General features: G+C 35.9%; 1 protein-coding gene across 8 annotated transcripts in view; it reads right to left on the bottom strand.

Annotated features, from left to right (window-relative positions):
- RBMS3 (RNA binding motif single stranded interacting protein 3) overlaps positions 1-20,333 on the bottom strand; it is an 803,180-nt gene that overhangs the window by 630,946 nt on the left and 151,901 nt on the right. For 5 of the 8 annotated variants that reach the window (XM_055135539.1, XM_055135543.1, XM_055135544.1 and 2 more), the window contains exon 2: positions 1,649-1,821. In XM_055135539.1, coding sequence (XP_054991514.1) covers positions 1,649-1,821 — 173 coding nt within the window. The remainder of the gene's footprint in view (positions 1-1,648; positions 1,822-20,333) is intronic. The other 3 variants (XM_055135541.1, XM_055135542.1, XM_055135545.1) reach the window with 1 other exon arrangement.

Raw genomic sequence — 20,333 nt, 5'->3', positions numbered from 1 at the left:
AAATCCATAGAATTCAACTTTAACTGCTCTCATATAAACATGTATCAGAAGTCTTGGTGGTTTTTATATTATTGTGGAGAAGATAATTTCCCACCAGTATGAATCCAGACAGTAGTGCAAACTCTTAGGTTACATTTAGTCTTTGTTAAAACAAGCTCTCTGAACCATACAAAACAAAAAGAGTACTTGTGCAATAACACCAGCATTTTCTAATGAGTGAAATTAATATGCTAAACCCATGATAATAGCTATTATGCTTTTTCACATCTACTTGCTTACAGGAGATCCTTCCGAAATGTCTAACAGAAAACCAACAATTCTTTATCTTTTCAAAGACATTAGTTTTCAATAGTTTATATTTTTCTAAGAGTAAGAAAGAGTAGAATTATTTACTTTCCAATATTCAACCTCAACATTTATAGGCTAGGACTTCGTCCTAGTACATTTCTTTCATGTAAACAAGTTTTCAATAAACATTTTTTGAAGCTCTGTCCTATCTTCTGTACAAATAAAGACAGTTAGTGAACAGCATAAGAAATTGTTGCCTAATCTACATGTTGCCTTGTCAACTGACTATATAGTTATGTATTTGTGTTTTGGTTTATCTGCCACTTCCTGTTGTTTTGATATTTACTCCCAACCTTAAAATCCAGAACAAAGGCAAACAAATACTGTTTGCTTTGTTTTCCCATTCAAATATTTTAGAGGTTGGAAATTTTACAAGATAAACAGCTTTTTAACCATCTTATAAAAGCATTGCAAAAGAGAGGGGAAAAGGAACAGTTGAGTAATAGTTTCACAAAATGTAAAAATATGCAGTTAAAGCACAATTAAATGACAAATAACTGTACAACTATTACTTTAAAACTATTCAGACAGCAATCTAAAAACACAGATCTAAAAAACTTTTTAAATTCATTAGTTATATTATTTGGAGGGAAAACATAAATATAGTTAATGTTTTGTACAGAAAAAAAAGAGTTAATAGTGTAAGTGCTAGTTGATAATAGATTAATGAAAACAGTTTGGAAGGACATTTAATCGCTAACATATTTCCTAGGAAATTTAAAAAAACTACCTGGTGAATTCAATTATTGACCTTGGGGTAAAGAACTTCATAGAACTTTGAGGTAGTTGTTTCCAAGGAAAACAGAATAAACCTTATAATTATACAATTACCTAATCTCATCTGAATGTCTACCAATAATTGAACGATAAAGTTTTGCAATGCAGTGATAGCCAACCTGAAACTGACCACTTCTCAGTTTCTTGAGATTGCCTTCATGAGTGCTCTACTCACAAAAGCAACATATTTCATGCAACCCATCATTAATTCTACCAGGCACAAGATTTCAGATCCCAACTCAATGTTTACTCATCAGCTTCTCAGTCAATACATGCTCGTGGCCAACACCTCCATGCACGTGTACTCAGGATCTCCTTGAATATTCTACAACAACCATTTTGTGGCCAAAAATAAGCTACTAATATCAAACACGTAAGCTCATTTTATATGGCAGCGTTTTCCACTAAATAGATGTACTGACCAGTGGGCACATTGATTAAAAACCAGAGTACTGTGCAGACTGAGCCCGTATGAGAAAACATTTGGGTCAAACAATGATGCAGAGAGCAAAAGGGCACTTACGGTTGGCATAGCTTGATTAGGTCCTGGTCAGTGGTGCCTGGTGGAAGGCCTCGTATGTACAGGTTGGTTTTACTCAACTGTTCCCCACTGCTGTTGTTGCTGCTGTTGTTGCTGCTGCTATTTGTGCTGGGGCTGGGAGGAGCCATGGGGTGAGGAGCTGGTGCATAGGACTGCTGGAAACAGAAAAGGCTGTTATTGGAAAAAAAAAAAAAACAGCACCAATTCACAGACCAGTAGGCAACTTGAAAGTGATTCACACTTATTGGCCTTTCAAATGAAGCATATAATATTTACAGTATTTACAGTACTATTCTGTGAACATTATTTGCTAAATAAGAGAAAATAATGTTATAAGTAGAACATGGCTTCTAAGTTTATTGTTGACCATGCTAGGATTTTCCTTAGACGAATGAGGTATCTCTATTCTTCAGTTGAATCTTGGCACCAAAAGTCTGCCTCAATACACCTTTAATAGCCAGACATCTTTGATTTGTATCTATTCCTTTGCTCCCACCTTTTCTTCCAAAATTCTTCTCTATATACTTTTCCCATTTGACCATTAATCTCAAATACAGTTTTTCTAATCTCATAAATGACTCAGTAAATCAATGAGAATATAGAAATGGTTGAATATATCTTATGTATTCTTTATTTTTCTTTTGGATTAGGGATTGTTGGACCACACCTGGTAGTGTTCAAGTTTAATTACTGGCTTTGTAATTATAGGTAACATTTGGGGATACATAGGTGGTGCCAGGGCTGGAATTTGGATAGGACACAAGTAAATTATACACCATACCTACCTCACTCTGTCTCCAGCCCAAAATGTCTTCTTTCTCCTGTTCCCAAATCTACTTTTGGATGTCTTTTGTGTGGAAGGCTGAGCCACCATTCTTTACCAGTACTTATCATCTCTTTAAAAATATTCTAATCCAGGGTCTCAACCAGGCAATACTGAAAATTTATTGTAAATCTTTGTAATGACAGTACTTCTGTTCACTTCAGGATGCTAGTAACATCTTAGGCCTTTACCTGTCAAATTCTAGAAACATCAGTTTTCAAGTTGAAGCAACAAAGAATATCTTCAAATATGCCAAATATCAGGGTAGGAGTGGGAGTGGTATGGCAGGGAGGAAGGCAGCACCTAACCTAGTGGAGAATTAAAGAACCTAGTCTCTCAGAAGATACAATGAAAGGGTCTTTATGTGTAGCATAAGTAGTAGATGTTTTTATTTACTGCATTATTTCTTTGTTATACAGGCATATCTTCAAAATGTTGAAATGACACTGTCTAGTTTTCAGTTTCTGCTATGTCCTACATTGTCTTTTAGACTTTAATTCTACTTTATTTGATTTATTTATTTACTTATTTTGGGTTACACCTGGCGATGCACAGGGGTTACTCCTGGCTCTGCACTTAGGAAATACCCCTGGCGGTGCTCAGGGGACCATAAGGGATGCTGGGAATCGAACCTGGGTTGGTCCCATGCAAAGTAAATCCCTGCCCGCTGTGCTATTGCTCCAGCCCCTTAATTTTACTTTGATCTTTTTGAAACTCAACTTTATCATGAATAAAAGGTCAATAAGATACAGTACTCTCCTATGTCACAGGGTGTTTGCAATAAAAATTGTTCTTAAAAATCAGTAATTACTGGCAACTAAAGTTTAAAAAAGTGAAAACTACAAAAGGTAATATCTGCAGGGTACATATGTTCACAAGTTTTGTCAGTGGTATTAGTCTATATCATAACTGCAGATTTCTCAACCATGATCCAAAATGTTACCTATGGAACAATGAACACACTCATAAAGGCTCCAGTAGGAAATCTTTTGTCTGTCTTCTAACCTGAATACTAACTAGATCTTTTACAATGGATGAGGTGTGTAGTTATAGCAAGCGAGTGCTTAATAAACATGTAGACTACATTGTGTACAACAACAACAACAAAATAATAAACATTTAGCCCATATAAACCAGGTAAAGTTTTAGCGACATTCAGTCTTTGTTTCCTTCTCTTATTGTCTGTTATACAGCTTATAGAGTTTCAGGTTTTCCCCTAGTCCATATTTCCAACAGCCTTAGCATCAGTACATTAAATTCAGTACATCGTATCTACTACCTTATCTCTCAATTTGTTGCCAACTTATCATGTTGCCTAATATGTGTCACTCGCATTTTCCAACCTCCATGGTAAAAACTTAACTTGCTTCATCTTTTCCTAAATTTTAAATCTCAAAATAAAGTCAAGCATAGCCTGGCAAGCTCTATGTGGCATATTCAATATGCTAAATACAGTAACAATGATGGGTCTCATTCCCCTTACTCTGAAAGAGCCTCCAATGTGGCACCACTGGGAAGAATGAGTAAAAAGAGGCTGCTAAAATCTCAAGGTTAGGATGAATGGAGATGTTACTGCTGCCTGCTCAAGCAAATCGATGGTCAACAGGATGACAGTGATACAATGATAAAAATCTCCAAGAGGAATCCAGAATCCCCTCTTCTTTTTTATTTTTTTATTTTTTTTTAATTTTTTAAATTTTAAATGAATCACTGTGAGATACAGTTAGTTACAGGCTTATAAACTTTCATGTTTACATTTCACTCATACAATGATTGACTACCCATCCCACCACCAGTGCCCATTCTGTACTACCAATGTTCCCAGTATGCTCCCCACAATCCACTTTCCTTTCACCTCTGTGGCAGGTAGATTCCCTTTTACTCTCTCGCTCCTTTAGGCTGTTGTGCTCTGCAATGCAGGTATTAAGTGGTCATCATGTTTGGCTTATAGTCTACTTTCAGCACACATCTCCCATCCCAAGTGGGTCCTCCAAAGATCCTTTACTTGGTGGTCCCCTCTGTATCTCAGCTGCCTTTTCCCCAGCATGTGAAGCCAGCTTCCAAGCCATAGATCAATCCTCCTGGTTCTTATCTCTACTATTCTTGGGTGTTAGTCTCTCATTTTGTTTCTTTATGTTCCACAAATGGGTGTAGTCTTCCTATATCTGCTATTCTCTTTCTGACTCACTTCACTTAGCATGATAGTCTCCATGTTCTATGCAAATTTCATGACTTCATCTTTTCTAAAAGCTGCATAGTATTCCATTGTGTAGATGTACCAAAGTTTCTTTAGCCAGTCATCCATTCTTGGGCACTCGGGTTTTTTCCAGATTCTGGCTATTGTCTACGGCCATACCACCCTGAATGCGCCTGATGTCGTCCCCTCTTCTTTTGAAATCCCATTATTTCCCTAGGCCAGGGTCTAAACTGCCTCATGTAAAATGCCTTCAAGCTTCCTTTCTGTTTTCTTCCTCAGACTTTCTATTATTTGGGAGAGGTATGAGTACAGAAAGAAAATAGAATAAAACCAAATGATCAAATGCGACACAAACTGATCAAGAGTACTCAGGCTAGTTTAAGTTACAAAGAAATGAGACTGCTTATATGACCGGAGAGAAACACTTCAAATACCTTCTCTGAAATAATTTTTCTCAAACATTTTCTTAGCATTAATTTATTACCAACATGTTAAATGTATGATTTTAAAATGAACTACACAGGAGAATACTTTCAGTTCATCATATTTAAATAAAAACACATTTTCTGCCTTTGGAAAATTGATACCGCATAAAACTGTATAAGGTTTCTTGGTTAAAATTAAATATCCTCTCTCCCTCACTCCCTTCTTTCCTTCCTTTTCTTTCCTTTATTCCTTTTCTTTCCTTCCTTCCTTCTCTTCCTTTTCTGTCCCTGCTTTCTGTACTACGATTCTGTTTTCTAGAGCTGGAGCAATAATACAGTGGGAAAGTGCTTACCTGGAGAAGGCCAATTTGGGTTCAATCCTGAATACCCTGTACTCAGGTTAAACCATAGACACCCTGAAGTTTAGCCACACCTAGACACCCTCATGTCTAGCCATGAGTGATCCCTGAGTGCAGAGTCAGGAGCAAGCCCTGAGCACTGCCAGGTGTGAGCCAAAAGCAATCTGTTTTATTACTTGGACATGTAATATCATTTGAACTTGATCTCTTTAAAAACCTGCCTTTAGTAAGTGTTCAGCACTTCAATGTTGAAGTACTGTTCTGGTCTCTATCTTATAATGGGACAGATGGGATTTAGATCATTTTTTCTTTTGTGTGCTTTATTCTCTAAAATTTCTCCGAGACTCTTTTTTTCCCCCAAAGCTGTTTGTTATCACTGTCACCTTCCCTTTCACCAAATTCTTTTATTTCCATTCTATCCTCAACATATCTTAAATGCAACTTTGTTTAAAAAATTTTTCCCATTACCTAGCTATTAATACAATTGGAGAGGAAGGAAAAATGTCTCTGGCTTTAGATATTACAGAACAGATTGTCCAGTTCAGAATGGGCTCTTGGCTGATGAAATAAAGTACCAACTACAAGATGATCAATACTCTTACTTAATTCTCCCCACTCTCCAGGAATCTTTTCATTTCCATATCTGGAACACCTTTTTGTAAACTGCATGGTAACTAAAACAATAAATGTGCCCTCTGAATAGTTTTATGTGCTCACTGTGAAAACAAAGCAGCCAAAAGCAAACCAAAGCTGGGATTACTATAGGGAAGTTGTGTGCATGGAAATAAGGTAAGCAGTTTATAAATAGGAGGTGGAAGCACAAGACTATTGTTAAGAAAAGATTTATTTCAAAAGCTCATTGAAATAATATACAAATGTGGTTTTCTTTGGTATGGCCTTCTTTGTGAATTCTAGAAACTCTGCTCAGAGTAATCTTTCTCAGTGCAATTGGCCTAATCAATCCTCCAATTTTAAGACCCAGGGCCTAAACTCTTGCTAAATCTTCATGTTTCATTAATCCGTTCATGCTACATAGAATAATCCATGTAATCATCCACATTGTAAGTCATTCTTTTATTTTAAGAATGATCAATTTCTTCTTATCCACCCATTTTCAAAATGCACATCCTTTAATCAACACAAGATTCCTGGAATATCTGCTAAACACACAGATCCAAATAAATTAATTTGTGAATAGCAAATGTGATTTTGTATGCTCTGGCTGCCAAAAGCATGGCTAACAAGAGCATCTTAAACAGAAGAAGAAAAACTAAAATGGAGTTCTAATCATGTGAAGGGGTAATTGCTCACATAATCTACTTTCTTATGAAGAGTAGCTTCATACCTTCGGTAATTTTTGTTAGTGAAAACTTATTTCCCTCAGATAAAACTGACTTGGCTATATTGCTCAAAGTCACACTTGATAAATCCTATTTAGGAATGGTGAGGACTTAGTCTGGGGTTACTGGGCTCCATAATGTGGTCCTTTAACTGGGTAAGGTGTTGCTATTTATTGCTGTGTCAGCATGGTTAGAACCCGAAGAAATAAGCAGATTTTCAGACGAGGGCTCAGATGGCACTCTGATTGAAGGAGACAGATAGAGGATTCCTGTTGAATCTGCATATGCTTGGCAAGCACAGAGATTTTTCTCAGATGTTTATTCATGTTTTATTCACTGCATATATATGGGAGGCCTTGAGGGAGATCACTGAATAGTTTAAGGGCCCTATGCACATGTTGGGGGCAACCAAATAATGTTCTCTTTGGGGAAGGAAATAAATTGATTTGGGATTCATTTGGAAGGTGCTATTGTCATTGGAAGATTTAATTCATAAAATAATTACTCTAATAATTACAGGTAACAGTCTTGCATACTTGCTAAGAATATTATACATTATCTTAATAATACCCCAATGAGCCATACAAGTCTTCTTATTTTATAAATGATAAAAAAGAAGCACAAAAAAGGCAAATGACCTTAGCAAGGTCATATATCGGGACTGTAATTGAACTCATGTTAATGGATTGCCCCCTCGTTATGATAGACACACAAAAAACAATCACAAAGAATCTCCTCGTAGTGAATCCTGGAGGCTTGCTTTCTAATAGAAGCTCTAGTGAATCCAAATATAAAAAGGAGAAAAAGGAATGATATTGATAAACAGGTCACAGTCAAAATGAAGGTTAACAAGCTCTTTCTTTTGTATAAGAATTCAAATGAAGTGCATCTTAAAATTTAATTCTGAAAGGGAAGTAGCCATTAGAATCAAGCTTGTTATGAGTTTTTCAAATAATGTCAAACAAGTGAGTTCATTTGTCAAGATTCAAGGTTTGTTATTTAATAACAGGAAAATGAACTGGCTTATAGATCATCCTAAACAGTTGATTCATTTTGTGTGCTTTGTTAATATGCCTCATTTTTCAAATTTGAAAAGTGAATCAACCAGGTCCTCCTACATTCTTGTACTATGTGTGGTTTGTGTGTGCAGGTTTTGGAGGGAGTGTCATTGTATCATTTTTTTTAAACCCTTTGTATTTTTAAATACATTGCAGAGAAATGTGTTTTCATTTTTCTCTTTATTTTTTTGGTTTAGGTATTATTTTAACAAAATGTGTTTGTAAGATCCAATTAATCTTGTTAACATATTAGTAAAGGGTAAAGTCAATCATTAAAAAACATCTTTTGAAAAATATAAAGAAACAATGTCAACCTACATTCAATGGAGTCTTCTATAAGGCATGATTGAAAGAGGCAAAAACTAGCCAGATCATTTTTAGCCAAGAATCTTAACCTTGGCACTACTGACATTTTACAGAGGATAATTTTTGTTGGGTAATACTACCTTTTGAATTGTAGAATAATTAACAGCACCGCTATCCTTCAGAACTAGATACAATTCAGTCAGCCCTCTCCCTGCCCATAATTGTGGCAACTGAAAATATCTCCAGATATTGCCAAGAGTCCTTGGAGAGAGTGAAATTGCCCCAGCTTGAGAATCATGACTAAACGGATGCAGGTCTTAGTTGCTTTTCTTGAAGGTCAATATAATACTCCTCATAGCATAATGTCATTACCTAATGGCCCAGAAACCACGTCATTGGTAGGCCGACCACTGTGGCAGAGTTTTATTCCCACATACATGTGGTGCTATTCACCTCCTCATGCCTCCAACCTCTGTAGCTAAGATGCTTGCATACTACATTTCCTTTTCAGCAGAAATGGGCTGAAGCATACTTCTCTCTCTGACTAAAGACATAACTCTTTGACAAAGAGAATTTTAAATATTTTTTGCATGCGATTCCTGTTGGCTGGGAATCACAGGGCCTTGATGCCAAACTGCAGTCAATTCTATTCCTAGCATCTGGTTGCTGGCAGGATCCTGAAGTAGTTAGTCTGGTGGTTTTGGAGTAGCCTTGGATTCCATCATGCAGCAGTCTGTTCTGCTGATGCTCTTCCCAATTTGTTTTTATTCATCTCCAGTGAAGTAGAATTTGTACTCTTTTATCCACTCAAGGGTAAAGCTCTGGATAAAGTCTCCCATGAGAGGGACATGCCAACTCTTTTACTATCAAGAAATGAAGAGAAACCACATTCTTGTATTAAACCATACATTATTTAGCCTGTATATACACACACGATCCATTGCTTGGTGGATAACGCTGCCATACGGTATTACAGTCCTTGCCCAGACAGGGTAATTTGCACATAACTTTGCTTCTATAGATCTCTCATCTAGTATGAGAATGCAGCATAAAGGACTGGACATGGGACGAACTGTGGCAGTCACTGGAATGCTGAGAATATTGTCCATGAAAGCAATAACAAAGGGAGCTAAATTTATATTTGAGGCAAGACACGAAATTTTAGTCATGGATTTGTGAACTATATACACCATGGCTTTGCAATCTTATGTGAGGCAATTGCCTCTCCATTATCGAGAATATGACTATAAGAAACAATTGTTTTGATTATATATTTTGACATGGTGTTTGGTGAAAATCTGTCTTACTTCTCTTTTCTTACATACAGTTCTGATATAGATATGAACAACAATACTCCTCACAAAAGATAATCATTTGCACATTCCCTGCTAAGGGATTTAGGTGTAGTTATTGTCAACAGAAGTAATAGGATGTTTAAGAGCTCCAGACTGCCTGCTGAGAATTCTGATCTACTGCCAAAGAGTCACTTAAAAGCTCAATCATAAAGACAAGAGTATCATCTCTTCATAGAACTATTACATGTTTTAATATGCAAATTGCATGTAGAATATTTAGCACCACCCCTGTAAAAAACTAAGAGTCAGAAGAACGAGGACCCAGATGGTTGCTGATTTGTTACTGTTTATTCAATCTTTAAACTTCCATCTCCCACACTCCCAGCTCCAACCTTTCTCTGGATCTACTCCGCTCTTTCCCTAGTTTCGCCTTCCCCATGTCTCTCTCTCGGAACCCCTTTTTGCTCATGGCACAATACATTGACATCACCAAAGGCACCAAAAGATCTTACAGGAAGAACATTGAGGCAACATTATTCTCTTGTATCTGCAGGCCAGTAATCTAGGCCTCCGGAAAGAAGATACAAAACCAAAACCAAAGCCTTCCTTGGGCTGAAAGCACTCGGATTTACATACCAAAGACTGGGCTGGGCTGCCACATGAAATCTACATTGTCAATTACAAACCAGGCAGCACCTGAAATCTACATCCCAAAGACTAGGCTGGGCCAGACCCTGGGAATCTACAATGTAACAATTCAAGCTTAAAAGGTTCAGTAACAATAGCAGAACACCTATTCTCTCTTTCAGCAGGACACATTAATGATGAAATCCCATGGTTGTGTCTCTCCTCTCCTTGTCCAACAAACATATAAGCATTCATAATATTAATCGTTTTGTATGGGCATAGCAAGAGATGCTTTAAACTTTTAGAATTGCTCTCCTGGGGTCATCTCAATCTAGACTACAGTGCTCAGGCTAGATTAGTCTTTCCTATTCCTAGCAGGGTCCTAGTCTCGTCATTACTTTAAAATCATGATAGCACTTGTCCATGATCAGACTCTTAACTTACAGTTAAGAATGAGGCACTTTGGCCAGGCCCATCTCGATGCCAGGGTAGCACATAACTTACCGCTTGCCCTGGGTCCGTCTCATCGCCCGTTGGGACCCTGCCTTTTAGAGGGCTAGGAACTGAGGGCAACCAAGGCTATAGTCAAGAAAGCAGATACCCGGGAATTAATAATATTCAAAGCCAATTAAATCCCAATTGCAAAGGCATATTAATAAATGTCTCTCTTTGTCCATACAAAAAGTACTTGCTCTGAATAAACCATGTGAAGGACTCAAGGAGAAGAGAAAGACATTATTTACAAGTCAACAGAACACTAAGAAAGAAGCTACAAATAAACACAGAGGAATGGGAGCACTGTGACGGGAGTAACCCGATAAACCTAAACTACCTGAAGCTATGTAATCCTACACACCCCTAGTATGGAGACAAAATTTAAGTGTGTTATCTCATCATTTACATTAACATCCTTGTGTAGTAGATACTAAAATTGAATGCTTCTTGTTCAACTTCATAAGCTGGAGTAATTTGTCAAGTAGGGTATACAAAACAAGTCGGATATTAATCTTATAAAATCATGGGAGTCACTATTCTTGAGCTAAACTGTCTTTAGAACTATGGTTTACCAATTTCATCAAGAACCCAAAACTACTGATAAATGCTTTTACTGTGATATTTTACTTTTAATGTTTTCTGTGGATGAAATGGCTATTTAAATTCAAGGTATTCATAAATTACTACTGAAGTTTTATGAAAATGCTATGAGATTCTATTTTACTCTAAATATTAGTTGTTAAAAACGTTAACAGCATAATCAACATTTCTCAGTGTTATTTACAAACAGGTTTAGTCCAAGATGGATTAGGTTTAGTCAAAGATGGATATCTTAAGTAGTAAAACAATTGCACTTGACTAACTGAATTTCATTCAGAAATTAAGATATTAAATCATATTTTAAAATTTGTGGTGCTTGGAAACACAAGTAAACTAATTAATGTTAATTTCAAGCACCTGCAAACCAATTCAATAGGTTTTTTACAGAGAAAGGAACTTCATTACATAATGACAGTAGCACTGTTGTCTGGTTGTTCATCGTTTTGCTCAAGTGGGCACCAGTAACATCTTCATTGTGAGATTTGATTACTGTTTTTGTCTATAAAATACACCATGGGTAGCTTGCCAGGGTCTGCCATTCAGGCAGGATACTCTTGGTAACTTGCCAGGCTCTCCGAGAGGGATAGAGAAATCGAACCCAGGTCGGGTGTGTGCCAGGCAAATGTCCTACCCACTGTGCTAACAGTACCTTCTCATAAAGATTGCTCATCTTCATGGTGCTAAGGATTCTAAAATTTTTCTCCAAGCTTATCTCTTTTAAAAAAATACAAACAAAATTAAGGCATACTTTAAAATTTAGATATTTATATCATTAATTTGCATCAGGCTACTGCGTGAAAATAATATAATATAATATATGAGTTCAATATTGATAATTCATTACTGATGCAAAAAATGACATAACTATTGCCCAAATGGATATGGCATTACTTGTTACACTATAAGGTAACTATTAAAATTCACCAGAAATATAAAAGGTGACTATTTTCCTCAGTTAGGACTTCAGTTTTGTTAGCCTGGGAAATACTTCAGAGATCAATTGAAATGTCTGCTTTTAAGATAAGCTAGACTTAATGAGGAAGAATAAAAATCCACACCAGGTCATCACCAACTCCTCATTTACATCTCTGGATGGCCAATGGCCAGCATGTCAATTGAAAATGTAATCTGAGTCAAAGATGGATAGTATAAATAGAAAAACAATTGCACTTGACTCATGTTAATGTGCTTTAGAGGATGTTTACTAAAATTCTAGCTTAGTGTTTATCTTATAATCTGTTTTCAAATTTTGCCATATGTTTTTTGTCATATACTTTAAAGGTCAAATGATAGTTGGTATTATTGAAAATAAATTCCCCTAGTTCCATTTCGTATGTTGCACAAAATAGAATGGGGACCAATATATGTCATTTATATATTGATTTTTAGTTCTTTGTGGCAAGGTAATGAATACTTCGGAAATTTTCTATATGTTAATATAGCACTTTGCTGCATCTAAATGAATACTTGCATAGTTTCATTTTCAGTAATGAAAACAAATATAATGAGTCATTTTTCCACTCAATTGACTTATTTTCATATTTTAAAAAATCTCGCTTCTGATTTGGTTACTTGTAGCTAATGGGTGATGGAAATAAAGCATTATGTTCTAAGTCATGTATAGCAAAAATCACTATCAATAATGAAAAGTCAATCAGAGCACCAAGTGGCATAGGGTTTATTTGACACACCAAATGATTTTGTTCAGTTAAATTAGAATTTTGTTTTTTACTGGAAGTGAATCTGTGATGACTCAGAACCAATGCAATAAAGCCACAATACATGGACAATCATATCTAATACTCTTACCCGAGCCTAGGAGGCCTCCATATTTTCTCTAGCCTATAGTGGACTCTGTCAATGTCTATTTCCTGTGCTCATTCACCTTTTGAGCCCCATCATTGTCATATCCCCATCAATATCTAATTTTTCTTCTTCCTTGGACTTGGAATACCTGGGTTGCACTTGTATATTTTATTCTATGGTGGCATTAAAATTAATCTTTTAAACTGGGCCATGTTTGAGAGAACAAAATAAGACATTAATAAATCAGGACACAAAATATAAATCAAATATGTCTGAAGTAAATTACTCAATGTAGTCTCTATAATTACTTTCTATTTATCTGAATCTTGTGTTCTTTCAGGGACCATACCTAAGTTTGACACCAATGAGACCCACATTTTCCCCCCTTTATTGTCCTTTGGGTATCAGAAGTTTTTCATTCACATCTCTTCTCACTCTTATATTAATAGAAAACCTTATTAAACAATGAGCAACAATAGCAGTAACTGTTTTTTATTGTGCCTGTAAGACAGACATGCTTCCAGGAGAGTTTAATGTCTTTTGATTTCATTATCTCAGTGCTATGGAGGTAGATAATACTATTATTTGCATACTGAACACCAGAATACTAAGTTTAGGGAATTTAAGTGACTTTCCAAATTTTACTTTTTCTTGCTTTACTTTTCTGCAACATTTTCCAAGGCCTGCTGCTTGGCAGTTAGTTCTAATTAACTTCTAATTTAACTCTAGTCGGGTAAAGTACAATATAGTCGCCACTGATTACATGTAGTTATTAACTTTAAAATAAAATTGATCAAAATTAAATAAAGTAAAAAAAATTCAGTCATTTGGTTGCACTAACCACAATTCACATAGTTAAAAGTCCCAGATGTACTTGGGGTTACTCCAAGATCTGCTTGAGGGTCAGTTCTGGCAGTGCTCAGGGGATTGTTGAGTGTGAGGGATTGGACCTCAGCCCTCAACAGTCAAAGCATAAACTCAAGCTATTAAAATATTTTTCTCTTTTATAGTTCTATATTAGATGGACAGGAAATCACCATTATCACGAGGAACTACACAGCACAATACTGACATTAAAACACGCTGTCTTCCCAGTTACACTAGACTAAATTGCCAAAATGGGTTGAGCACAATAACAGTCATGATCTTATCTGTTTTATATAAATGTCATTATTATCTTTTAAAATTCTCTATAACGGACAAAACGGTTGACAGAGTTTCAGGTCTTCAAGGTTCTTACTCCAAACCCACCACCAGTATGAACTTCCCTTCACCATAACTCAAGTACTCTCCATCTCTTCACCTCATCTAGATGTACATTATTGGTTTTGTGTGACAGCTGTTGGTCTTGACAGGCGTTGACAGAATAGACTCAGCATCTATTCTGTCAACGCCTGGGGGAGCATGTGCAGTGCCAAGGATGAAACCAGGGACAGCCACATGAAAGGCAAGTGCCTTAATTAACCCCATACTATTTATCCAACTCCATCGATATTTCTCAAAACACAATCACTTTCCTTTCAGCAGAGACATATAAGTTGTACTTTCTTTGTAGGTGGGTACAGGATTTATCTTTTTAAATCTTTCTTTCCAATAATACCTATGCTGACCAAAAGTGGATATGATTTTTTGCTTGGGGGGGGCCACGCCACAGTGCTCAGGGATCACCCTTGGCAGTCTTAGGGGGATCATATGGGTTACTGAGAAACAATGCTGGGTTGGCCAAGTGCAAGCCTTGTGCCCTACTCACTGATCTCACTTGTGCCCCAAAGTGGACATTATTAAAGGAGATTTTAAGCAAGAAATCTAAAATTTGTGGAAAGAACACTGTGTGTTTTTATTTGTCTTATGGACTTCAACAGTACTCCCAAAAACACTCTTCAAAAATTACTCCTGACTCTGTTCAAGAATAAGTTCTTGTGGGGCTCAGGAGACCATACAAGGTGCTGGAGATCAAACCCAGCTTGTCTGCATGTAAGGCAAGTGCCCCGCTCGCTGTACTATGTCTACAGCCCCTGTATTTTGTTTTTAATTTATGACCAAAGTAATCTGTATAGTAAATGCTTTAGCACTGTAGTGCTGCAGTCCCGTGGTTCACTGATTCGCTCGAGTGGTCACCAGTAATGTCTCCATTGTGAGATTTGTTACTGTTTTTGGCATATCGAATATGCCATGGGTAGCTTGCCAGGCTCTGTCGTAGGGGCAGGATATTTTTGGTAGCTTGCCAGGCTCTCCAAGAGGGACGGAATAATCAAACCTGAGTCGGCTGAGTGCAAGGCAAACGCCCTACCCGATGTGCTATTGCTCCAGTCCATAGTAAATGCTAAACATCATAAAAACACTGAATGTGAAGTAAACTGGTTTATATTAAGTATCTCTTTTTGGCAGTCAAGCCTGGAGCTTGGACCATGGATCACTGTACATTTCCACACAACATCATATCCGTTACAACTCATCTTAAAAGAAGAACACCCCTTCTCCCCACAAAGTCTACTCTTAAACATCTGTTTTCTCTGTAGACTGGAACAAGTGAGAAAAAAAGTGCTTTCTCGAATAACTCAGAGTTATTCAGATAATTTGTAAACAATAACCTACATTCCATGGCATAAAATTTTTGGGTTACTTTATTAACTAATTCATTCATATTTTATAGATGCAGTAAAATTAAAAGTGAACAGAATCTATGTTTTTATAGTCCTAAATCTAAGAAATTTGAAGCATAAAACACAGCAATTTCCTCACGAAGACAATGCTATTGCACATATCAAAATTGTGACAGCAATTAATATGTGCAAAATAATTGCTTCATTATGAAAATTGGAAGAAACTCTTGCACAGCTAATTTTCTGTGAGTATATTTTTAACATTTATTGTGTTTTGGGTCATGATGTTAACTAAGAATGAATTAATGTTCAATTTTTTTAAAAGATGTGATATTAGCCATCTCATATTATAAATTTTATTATCATTTTAAATCAGAAAGTTATGAGAAATGATGCTTCAAATTTAGCTGGAGCGATAGCACAGCAGTTGGGCGTTCGTCTTTCACGAGGCTGACCCAAGTTCGATTCCTCCGCCCCTTTCGGAGAGCCCAGCAAGCTACTGAGAGTATCGAGCCCGCTCAGCAGAGCCTGGCAAGCTATCCGTGCGTATTGGATATGCCAAAAACAGTAACAATAAGTCTCTCAATGAGAGACATTACTGGTGCCCGCTTGAACAAATCGATGAGCAACGGGATGACAGTGACACAGTGACAGTGACACTATATTTTCATAATTATATTTTTATGTTATACTGATACATTTCCAATTTACTTTAAGTCCATTTCTCTGAATTTTAGATAATATTGACATAGCCAAATTCTGATTCACCTTCTTTGTTGTTACTTCTGGTGACACTTTTTTGCCAGTGATACTCTCCATAATCAAGAGACTAAACTATAATAATAAAATGATTTTGCTTTCTTCTCAAAATGAATCTTATCCTTCTATAATAAGTAATGGAGTCTCCAGAAACTCTCATATGAAGGCTATTTAATTTTGAATGGCATTCCAAAGAAGTATTACTGTTACTGAATAATGACTAAGAGCATATTTCCAGGCAAATACTAAGCCACAGAACCTAGATACAAATCCAGCTTTGTTAGTTAGATCCATGTAATCTGGTTATATCACTGCTCTCTGCTCATCTAGAAAAATAGATAATAACTTACAAAATATGTCAAATGTATGATTATATGTAAAGCATGAGGACCAAAATATGAAAGTAACTAGCTTCTATTATATCATAACATACACATGAAAGAATTTTTTACAATACTCATTGTTATTATACACATTGTTCTTTTGAATTATAGCTATATTGTTTAGTCTGTTGAATCTCATATCAGACACCAGTTTCCTGGTTTAACAAATCTTAGAAATCAGAGGTAAAACTGATACTAATCCGGAGCAGGCACACTAGCACAGTGGGTAGGGCATTTGCCTTGCACACGGCCAACCGGGGTTTGATTCCCGGCATCCCATATTATCCCCCGAGAACCGCCAGGAATAATTTATGAGTGCATGAGACAGGAGTAACCCCTGTGCATTGCCGGGTGTGACCCAAAAAGGAAAAAAAAAAACTGATACTAATCCTTGTTAATCTGAAATTTTCTAATGTATTAATCATGAAATACCATTTTAAAAGAGAAATCAGGCAAAGTTAGCACTATTTTAGCTACTAATACCAATCACCATTTTTTAAGGAATTTTTTAAGATAAGTATAAACTTTTATGAGGAAAGTCACTTTTAGAATATACAAATTCTGAGACAGTAACATAAAATTTGAAAGACTTTATTAAAATAAGACATCTTATTGCCAGTAGAAAAAGTGTATTAATAAAATTACACAGCAGCTACTAAATGTCCATGCTCTTAGATAAAAGGACATTTACTACAGAAATAAACTATAATAATTTCATAGCTTTTCACACTAAAAATAATTAGGTTTTTAAAAATTGTTGCCTTGTAAGAATATTTTGTCAGTAAACAACTTCTTAAGCTGTTTGTTTCAGTTTAATTGTCTCTTTAATTTCTAACAAGGTTTATAATATGTGCCCTAGGGTAATTGCAGCAAGTAGTTTATAGTATGAAAATGGGATAGTACACAGTTATATGTTCCAAAGTATTTAATGTATATCTACAATATTTTAGAAAATGATATTGTTTTATTTATTTCTATCAATCTGTATAATTCTACGCTATTGGAAAACAGAGATGAAAGTCTTTTAGAAAATATAATCAATTAAGATTTTAGCTATGGCCATTCATTTGCTTTCCCTCAAAAACCTGCTACTTATTGTGATATTCAGAGAAAGACATACTGGTTAGTGTGTGAATCAAAATAGAAAACGAAAACAGAATTAGTAGTCATGATTTCCTGATCTTTGGAAAACAAACCAACAGACCAACCAAAACTATTAGTGTATAGTTGTCCTGATTTTTTTTTTTTTGGTCTGTAAGTATTTCTAAGTAGCCCCTTTAAGATTACAAACTCTTTAACAACCAACTCACATAGTTTCTGGAAATTTGACTATCATTTCCCACAAAAGGTGTCAGTGAGCTCCAACAACACTCTCCCAACATCTTCTACCCCAACAAATAATGTGATGTGACCACAGGTGATATCTATTCAATGATAGAACATTATAGATTGTAGGAAGAACGAAAGGAGTTATATACATCTTTAGTGAAGAAACAGCCTTGGAAGAGAGAATATAAAAATGCCTCATTGTCTCTAGAACAGAAAGTAGGGTCAGTGAATACTATAAGAGATTTACATGGGCATTCTGTGTGGACTGGTCTAGTGTCCATTCTTGAGAGGAGAATAGGTAAATATAGGAACATAATGTTTTGAAGAAAGATGACATTCAAAAAATCATCCTTCAATAGATTCCGAAGAACATATAACGGAATATATATTTTTGTTGTCATTTTTTGGTGTGACAATCAGGGTCTACCTTAAAATCTTTGAAGGCAGACAATTAACCACTTGAATCTGGTCACATGTTAAGTAAAACCTAAAGAAATAAGCCTAAGCAAACACTTAAACAAAGACACCATTCATGACCATGTCAGAGTATACTATTTACTATTAGTGAGAGTAAGGATAGAAACCACCTTCTTGAAATTATGGTATTAGTATATATAAATAGCCTTAGTTCAGGAAATGTGTCCAATTAATGACTGAAGAGTTAAATATTTTTAAAAACTCTAGGTACATATTAGCTTACATATACAATTATGAAGACCTTTATATCACATCATCAAAGATGCTTATAACCAAAAACATATTAATCCATATATTTAGGAGATAATGTGTAAGGAAACTGTCCAAGAGCCTTAGAACATTTTCTAGGCTTGAAAGCACTTTAATACATTTTTGAAGGCATACAGAGTATAGAAATTCAGGTTGGATTTGTAATTACTATTGTTTTATACATAAAGTACACTTGTTTTCTGTAGATATTTTGCTGAAAATGTTTTAAGAACGTCCGTCCAGGATGTCCAGAGAGTACAGTCGGTGAGGTGTTTGCCTTCTCCATGCCTACCCAGAGGTCCATACCTAGTACTGCATGTGGTTCCCCTCTTAGCCCTGCCAGGAGTGATTCCTGGGGGCCAGAGCCAGGACTAAAACCTGGGGTGTGGGCCCAAAACAAATAACCAAACAAAAAGAATCTCTGTCTCTCCACAATCTGAACCTGAAGAAGAACTTTAGAATAAATTTACACTAAGATCAAAATCTTACAGATTTGTGGTAACTAACAGCATTTTATTCTTGCTACACATATGTGAAAAATAAAACATTTATTTAATTTTATAAATTTAACAATATATAAAATTGTCATTGAGAGAAAATATTTTAAAATGTGAAAGTTAACCCATGATCATTTCTTTAAATTCTAAGGATGTAACAATAGAGAAAGAAGCAGACAGAGCTAGCATTGAGTTCTCAGCACATATAGTAAAAGGAGAGAAAACAACTGAAAGAGAGGCTTGATATGTGCCAAAATGTGGCTCATAGTTCCTCTTCGATAAGTGTGTCTGTGTGATGGTAATTTCTGTGCTAATAGATATTTCCTCTATTGTTTGCTTTACTCTTCAAGGCATATTTAGTACAACGCATTCCAGTACTCTGCGAAGACATTTTATGTATCATAATAAATAGAACTGTAGACGGTGGAGTGATAGTGGGTAGGGTATTTGCCTTGCATTCGGCTGGCCTGGGTTCGATTCCCAGCATCCCACATGGTGCCCTAAGCACTGCCAGGAGTAATTCCTGACTGCAAAGCCAGGAGTAACCCCTGAGCATCACCAGATGTGATCCAAAAAGAAAAAAAAAATAGAATTGTGGAATGGTCAACTTTTACAACCACAGTTCTTCAAAAGAGTAAATGGAATTAATATGACTTTTTATCCTGATTGGTTAGAGAAATTAGAGAAAATGATTTTAATGATAGAGATGAACTATAGCAAGACTTAACCACATAGAACTATCTCTACAAGTTTTTGTTAATTTGTTTGGCTTTTAGTGCCATGACTGAAACTAAGGCTCATGCATGTGAAAAATGTACTCTGCCACTGAGCCACATTATTTATCCTGTGACATGTTGGCTCTTACTCAAATGAGTTATGATCTATTAGTAGACTCATATCAAAGACCTTTATAGAAATAGTTTTTATTCAGTGAAATGGGTACACACTGGTGTAATGTTTTGATTTTGGCAGAAGACATTTCAGTGTTAGGCCTAAGTGTACCCTTGGATTTGGGCAGAATTCCTAGGTGATGCATCTT

Source organism: Sorex araneus, chromosome 4 (assembly GCF_027595985.1).
Source record: "Sorex araneus isolate mSorAra2 chromosome 4, mSorAra2.pri, whole genome shotgun sequence".
Classification (NCBI taxonomy): Eukaryota; Metazoa; Chordata; class Mammalia; order Eulipotyphla; family Soricidae; genus Sorex; species Sorex araneus.
This window is presented reverse-complemented; position numbering and strand designations above follow the sequence as displayed.